This window comes from Trachurus trachurus (assembly GCF_905171665.1).
Source record: "Trachurus trachurus genome assembly, chromosome: 8".
Lineage (NCBI taxonomy): Eukaryota > Metazoa > Chordata > Actinopteri > Carangiformes > Carangidae > Trachurus > Trachurus trachurus.
In genome coordinates this window covers 30,701,019-30,708,992 of record NC_139905.1, presented here as the reverse complement: position 1 = coordinate 30,708,992, position 7,974 = coordinate 30,701,019, and the positions used below count along the sequence as shown (strand labels likewise).

Genomic DNA, 7,974 nt, shown 5'->3' with positions numbered 1-7,974 from the left:
CTTTTCTCACAACAACTTTCAGCATTGCCAATAAATTCATATATCTATCCAGCACACACACACACACACACATACACAGATCTAATGTGTTTGGCTACATCAGTTTTCCACTGAAGGTTTCTAAAGCTGTTGGCTCGCATCATGTTTCCAGGCGCTGCTCAGCCATTTGTGCGCCAGTTTGGCACCACCACCACCACCACCATCATCATCATCATCATCATGCGCAACTGGTGAAGTCGACTATAGGGAACTCATTTTTTTTAATGTTTCAACTTTTTTTTATTTGTTTCTTGATATTTAGTTATTGTCTGTTTTACTCCAAGTTACAAACAAATACAAAAAGCTAGTTGGCAGAAAGCTCACAGGCCTCACAGGACGGTATAGCCATTCCCCTTACTACATGCGCACAGACACACACACACACTCTCTCTCTCTCTCTCTCTCACACATACACTCACACAACCACACACTCACACATTGCAACTACAAATAGTGAACTGGGTACATTTAAAAATGTCAATATCTATATACATCCCTTCTGGAACATGAATCCAATAATTAGTCTACAATAATAATAACGACAATAATATGCAGTTACACTTTTTTTTTTGAATAATAGAGTTATACACAACATTATGGCTGGATATGGAGATGTATAGGCCTGATTTGATTTTAGACACCCACACCCACACACACACACACATACATACACACACACACCATTCTCTCCTTCCTCATGTAAAATGGTAGCAGATTTGAATGAGAAGTAACTTACAGACAGGGGAGGAGGGGGGTTGGGTTGTCATGGGCAATACACGTATAATTTGCAGTAAATAACTTCAACTCACATGCGAACTTTTTTTTTTCTCGAAAGCACTTAGTCAAATACAAAACATCGCACTTTTACGCACACACACACACGCACGCACGCATACACACAACGATATTGAGACCGTGAACAACAGGTAGCCATAGGTAGCGAGGTTGTAGGTAGGACTCTATAGGTAGAAATGTTAGGTAGCATATTCATATTCATCCGCCACTTCTCTCCTCACAAACGACGAGAACATACAGGAACAACAAGAACTGTTTTTTCTAAACAAGAGCAAGTACCACAGTCTTTTTTTCTTTTGTCTTTTTTTTTTTTTTTACATTGCCCTAAAACACCAAAGACCAACAAGTCGAACAAATAAAAAGTGCTGCGCTGTTGAACAGAACTCGGTAGATGATGTGAAGTGTTTTTTTTTTGTTTTTTTTTAATGTAAGATCTGGAATCTGTGAGAGACATATTTCTTCATCTGGTCTTCTTCTTTTATTCCACTCTCTACTGACTTCTGTTGTTTTGTGTTTTTTCTTCATTTTCATTTTTTCCTCCTGTCTTGCTTCTCATTTTCCCCTCCCGGGAAGTCTGTCTGTGCACGTCTTTCAAAGAGATGGATCTATATTTTTTTCTTTCTTTCTTTTAATTATTATTATTATGATTTAAGGGTTAATCATCTTTTTTACGGCTGGAAGGCGCTGCCGGCGCTGGTCAGGCCCATGTTTTTGAGTTTGTTGTCCTTCTTCCACTTCATCCTCCGGTTCTGGAACCAGATCTTGATCTGCCGCTCGGTCAGACAGAGCGCGTGCGCGATCTCGATCCGCCGCCGCCGCGTGAGGTACCGGTTGAAGTGGAACTCCTTCTCCAGCTCGAGCGTCTGGTAGCGGGTGTACGCCGTCCGCGCCCGCTTCCCGTCGGGGCCCGTCATATCTGAATGGAGGAGGAGGAGGAGGAGGAGGAGGAAGAGGAAGGGGGGTATGGAGTCAAAACGTGACATGAACGGGTTGAATAGGTTTGGGGAAAAACGAGCACAAACACTTGAACGCAACACCAACTGAAATACAACTGGAACATTGAGCTCCTCTACAATAGAGGGCAGATTTCACCCATAGTTAAATCTGAATCAGCAGCAGTCTTTCATTGTCACACTACTGTTTTCTTCTCTTTTTTTGTTGAAGTTACCCCTCCACATTCCCACTTTCCCCCTCTGTCTCGCTCCCTTCAGGCTTTTATTGCCCCGTCCTCTGCCTCACCTCACTAATAAAGTTCCCACACGTAAAAACCGCTTCACTTGTCAAAGCAGCAACAGCCTCCAAAGCCTTCCTGGCCTCTCTTTCTTTTTTCTCTATACCCCCCCTCCTCCACCTCCACCACCACCACCCGGCTCTGCCTGTGTTCTCCTCAGCCATGTTGGGCTTTTGCTGCCCGGCTCGCTCCTCTCCCCTCCTCCTCCCCCTTGACAGATTTATGACGCTTTTGTGGAATTTTCTTAAAATAAAAAAAGAGGGAGAAAAGGCAGAGGAGGCAACCATGGCGTCACTGAGGGAAATGTAGAACGAATTGCCCCCCGATGCCCTGAGAAAACACGCTGATACCAAACTTCAGATGGTTAACCAGAGGCTGGCCAGCTGTCCTCTGTACTTACTGTCTCATTTTACAAATTCAATTAAAATTAATTCCAAATAAATCACCACATAACCCTTGTAATTCTATATAAACACAAGGCGCTAAATAAAAATATATTTGGGGGGGTTTCTACAGTAGAGGCTGGCTGAGACCCCTCAACGCTCACTGGACTTTTAACAGTCATGAAAATATGAAATTGAGGCAAAGGAGAGGGGAGAAGAAAAAAAAAAGCTGTGGGGTGCAGACAAAACGAAGAACCGTGACTAATTGTGTGTCTATCAGCTATTCTCAGGCAGACACTTTACTCAAATCATATCAAAGCAGAAACAGCCGAAGTCTGCAGAATCTTTACAGGGTGCACAAAGAGGCTGAGAGCACCGTGGCTCCCCCGTGTAGCTTCCACCTCAACTAAAACTGTCACCGGCCCCCATGTGTCCAAAACATTCAGGCTATATACACTGCAGTCTATTCCTCCAGCATTCTGGCTCTATAACACCTAACCCTGGAACCATGTGTGAGCCTCGGCTGACATGTTGTAAACAGGAGAGCAGCTTTGTACCATGGCTAATGTGCAGCTTTCTCATCCAGGGGAATATCTGTGGAGCCTGGCCGTCGCTGCCTGCCGCGCTGCCGGCGGCTGCTCCTCCCGCCGCGCCGCTCTCCGGGTTCAGGTCTGCGTGCTGCTGCTGCTGCTGCTGCTGCGGGTGTCCGGTCCTGGAGGGTCCGGTCCTGGAGGACGGGTTGTTGCCTCCGCCGCCTCCACCGCCTCCTCCTCCGTCCTGTTTGTGGTGCTGCAACAACTCGTCGGTATCTGGCGACTCGTCCTCCAGCTCAGTGAAGCGCTGCGTCGTGCCGCCGGAGGAGTTGGAGGAGAGGTTTGGAGAGCTGAGATTACCGCTTCCTGGTAGCTCCGAGCGGGGAGACGAGCTCCGGGCGCCCAGCTTGGTGTCTCCTCCTCCTCCTCCTCCTCCGCCGGGTGACAGGAGGGAGTCTGCCGCCGAGGCGAGGGAGCAGCTGGCCGGCTGTCTGAAGCTCCTCTCCGGGGCCGTGGAGCCGAAGCCCCGGGAGTCCCCGACGAGTGAGCCGCCCCCGAAGTGCCCTCCAGTGTTGGCGGCGCCGCTGCTCCCCCCTCCCCGGTTGGTGGTGACGGTCAGGTCCATGCCATTGTAGCCGTAGCCATACGAGCCCGTAGCATGGTGCATGGTGGCGGAGGACGAGTCCCTGTACGCCCCGCCGTTCATTGCGCCGCTGCTGGCTCCATAATTTAGCAGCTGATAGTCGGGGCCATTTGGATAGCGCCCCGAGAACGAGTTTACAAAGTAAGAGCTCATTTAGGTTGTTTTAGAGAGTTGCAGTCTTACAGTTAAGTACTAAGGGGCGCTTGATTTGTTAGATTTCTCTTGGTCGTTATAACGCGGGTACTTTCAACGATTTATGATGTATTAGTGAATTATGGCGTTGCACTGTACTTCGTTTTTAGCTATGTATGCGCCGTCCAAATATGGGGGTGGGGTGGTGTGTGTGTGTCTGTGTGTGTGTGTGTGTGTGTGTGATGGGGGAGGTGGGGGGTGAGGTGAGGGAGGAGAGAGAGAGAAACAGAGAGAAAGAGGAGGTGCGGTCACGTGCTTTTGTTGACCAGTCGTAAATTCTCGCCGATGACTTTGGAGAGGTAATTCATGCTCTGAGGTTTCTAATGATGAAGGGATGGGCGGGGAAGCGCTCTCTCTCTCTCTCTCTCTCTCTCTCTCTCTCTCTCTCTCTCTCTCTCTCTCTCTCTCTCTCTCTCTCTCTCTCTCTCTCTCTCACCCCCCTCTCTCTCTCTCTCGCTCAACTTCTCTCCCTCCGCTGCCGGAGGTGCCGGGGTGAGCTCAGAGCGCCACCTACTGCAGACATAATTTATTGCATAGGTGGAAAAAAAAAGACAAAGAGAAAGTATAACCTCCAGAAAGTCAGAGAAGTGTTGCATGCAGATATATATCCTCTATATCCACACACACATACACACGTGCACACAGTCTCTGACTTCTGTGTTCTGGCTGGAAGTTAGGAAACATAAACAGTCAATAATCCTCTCATAATGACAGCCAAAGTGGTGCTGCCTTCCGCGACATATTAATACTAATAATACTAATAACAACAAGAATTATAATAATAATAATGATAATAATATTCGTTTCAGTATTAATGCAACACGTTACAGTGTCATACTGTGGCACCATAATGGCATTGCAGTAAAAAAAAAAAAAATGCAATGATGCGTTCAGGGTTTCGTGAATCCAGCATTGCAGTAAAAAAAAAAAAAAATGCAATGATGCGTTCAGGGTTTCGTGAATCTACTCGAAATCATTTTTATACCAAATTCCCATCTCTATTTCCAATCAATGCAGTTAACTCCGTTTTTTTTATCAGTTGTCGGTGTTTTACAATGTTACTTCATATGGTGGAATCATAACTGTTGTAAAAAAAAAAAATCATATTTTGTGCGTCTTTAATTAACCAGGCACGAGCCATGTTCACAACAAACTGTAACAGCGTCCAAAACCCAACCAGTTATTATATTATTATGATTAATAGACCTATGCTCTTTCTTTCTTTCTTTCTTTCTTTCTTTTTTTCTTTCTGTCTGTCTGTCTGTTCTGTCTGCCTGTCTCTCTCACCCCCCCCCTCCCCTCCGCCCCTGCCCCCCTCCCCTCCCCTCCAGCTGCAGTGGAATGGTAAACCTGATCTGTGACGTCCAAACTGGATGGAAATCTCCTGATTTATGATTTGTTGATTCTCGAGTTGGGATGCATTTCAGCCAGGGTGCCTCTGTGTGTCTGAGTGTGCGTGTGTTATTGTAGTAGGCCCTCAATGTGCACTCTGGTGTGCATATTTCATTGTGACTCTGACACACACTCACACACACACAAACACATAGGCTACACATACACACACACATGCATGCACACAGGCCCAGAACATGGAACAGATGAAGAATTCCAGATTTTTGTGTGTGAAATGATACAAATGAACACACTCTGTGGGGGAGAGAGAGAGTGCATGTGTCAGTGTGGTGCTGCTGCATGTGTGTGTGTGTGGAGTTGCAGGCCACATTTCAGACACTCAGCTGCTCACACACGGAGCATCAGCGAGAGAAACCAGCAGCTGGAATGGAAATCATCTCGAATATTCCAAAATACCCAGGAAGATAAAACAGTCCTGCAAAAGACGCGGCTACAGAGGAGAGGGGGGGGAAAAAATCCACTGAACAGAATCCAGATTTATTATTTTACCCATAAGAGTTTTAATATCAACACTAAATCAGCTAAACTGCTGTTTCTGATGGGCCACTGAAAGGAGCTTTAAAACACAGGAGCCAAAGTTGTGCCAGGAATGCAGGGACAGGCAGGAGGAGGCACTGACCCAGTTGGCACTAACTTCTCAACACACTCCCCTCATTATATATAGATTTCCACCGTCCCACTGAATATTTGTGCCATGAAACAACTCGCTAACCATTTTCATCCAAACAAATTCCAACAGCTTCAGATAAGAGAGGTCAGTGCCTCTGATTAACCAAATGAGAGAAGCTGTGTATCACTCCTGTATGGCAGCCTATTCCTGGCTGGCATTATGATATTCTGTTTACCTGATGACTCTTAGAACAAGGTGCTCACTGTCTGCTTCTCTTCAGACACACCAGATTTTTTCTTTCCTTTTCTTTCTTTTTTTTTTTTTTTTTTACAAAAATGAGACAAACATTTGCTTTAAGAGGTTTTTGCAAATCTTGATTTCACTGCTGTCAAAATATCGTTCCTATAACAAAAAGTTTTGAAAGTTAACTCATAAAGTCGTAGAATAAAACAAATCAGCTTGAAAACTTGAAATAACTCTAGTAATTTCTATGAGATGGGTTTTGACGGTATAAATATAAATCATAGGCTAACTAAACAGCCATAACATTCTTTGCCCTAAAATATGAAAAGCACTCTTTCAGACTGTGTGCAGTTGGTGTGTGTTGGTCAGTAAAATGAGCCCAGTGAGTCTCAGTGAAACCATTTCCATTGTGCGTAACATAGAACATCTGCCAGCATATAGTTCACCTTACAGCGTTGGGTTTTTGCAGTGGGAAAGGATCTGGTGGCGACGGCTACCCTCTACCTATCTAACTAGCTTTCACTTCAATCATATATTTCTGAGTGTATGTTTACTTCAGTTGTTGGATTGAGTCTTAATGTAAAACAGACCAATCAGAGTTCATTACACTGAAATAAAACATATTCAATCTAACCTCACTGCCTCTCTCATATTTATATATAGGCCTACAGCATTTTCATTTTATTGTATCACTTTAGTTTTACTTATTTACTGACAACCCCATGCCATCCATTGCCTTGGCAACACATCCTCCATCTGATCACACTTTTTTTGGCAACTATAGTCAGTGCAACTAGTGGAATAGCATCAGATGAGCTCAGTGCGCAGATGTAGGTTCCTCCATACTGTTCTGGAGAGGCTAATAAAACATGCATGGTGCTGGCAGAGGGTATTTGCTAGTGTTGTATTAATGAACTCATGCAAAGTAGTTTTTTTTTATTATTATTTCTTTTTGCGCCTTATTTAAAACACACACATGTTGCGCGTGGTCTCGCTAAATAATTAACGTTAGAATAACAAATAGAATGCAAATAAAAATTCTATGGGACCTAACTAAAAAGAGCGCAATAGAGGAATTACACATCGTGGTTGTCATAGCTACCAGGTAACGACGCATGTTCCGTATATTGCGGATGCTGAAGCTGTCGTCGCATTATTATTATTATGCGTCACCGCTGCGGTTAGTTTACAGGACGCAGGAGAATATCATAAAAAACTAGGTTTAGTTTTCACATACACACACACAGAGGGAAACACAACACACCCTCTGCTGCCGAGATTTGGAGCTCGCGCGCCGGTCACTCAGGGGACAAGCAAGAGTTCAAAGGGTCACGAGGACATTGTCCACTTTGTCTGGGTGAAGTGTGTGTGTATATGTGTGTGTGACGCGTCTGGCCCGGCCTGACTCGAGGACAGATCAACTTTCTCTGGTCATCAATTAGTTGAGCCCACCATCAGCAGCAGCTCGCGCCCCTTGTCACGGGCATGGCCCCCGCGCGCGGCCTCGGCCCTCGCGCGCCATAAATATGTGCATGCCTGTTTCACACTTGGAAGTAAAAAGGCTAAAAGGTTTATGGACAGGGCGACGTCACTACATCGTAAAATTACGTGTTTTTTTTTTTTTTTGTCTACTTTTGAGTGAAACGTCACAGCCAGAAAACTTCAATGAAAACAAACCTCGCTGCGTCACTTCTTTACATTTTTATTGAACATTTCTCATAGGTAGTTTTACATGACTTGACAAAAAACACTAACATAAAGAAACAATGTAAAAATCCATAAAATATACACTTTCCTGAACATTTTTAGGTAGTTTGGCGAATAACATCAGTAGGTTAACCCCCCTCCCCTCCCCTCCCCACTCCCCACCCCTCTATCTAGCCGGAAAAGGT

The 7,974-nt window shown here is 45.0% G+C and overlaps 1 protein-coding gene across 1 annotated transcript; it reads right to left on the bottom strand.

Annotated features, from left to right (window-relative positions):
• Window positions 1–1,494: 1,494 nt before the first annotated feature.
• On the bottom strand, window positions 1,495–3,870 carry hoxb5a (homeobox B5a). The gene is made up of 2 exons (XM_083977428.1): window positions 3,006–3,870; window positions 1,495–1,750 (listed from the first exon to the last, which is right to left on the bottom strand). Exons 1-2 carry the CDS (start codon window positions 3,775–3,777, stop codon window positions 1,503–1,505), a joined length of 1,020 nt encoding a protein of 339 aa, XP_083833554.1. The 5' UTR covers window positions 3,778–3,870; the 3' UTR covers window positions 1,495–1,502.
• Window positions 3,871–7,974: the final 4,104 nt, after the last annotated feature.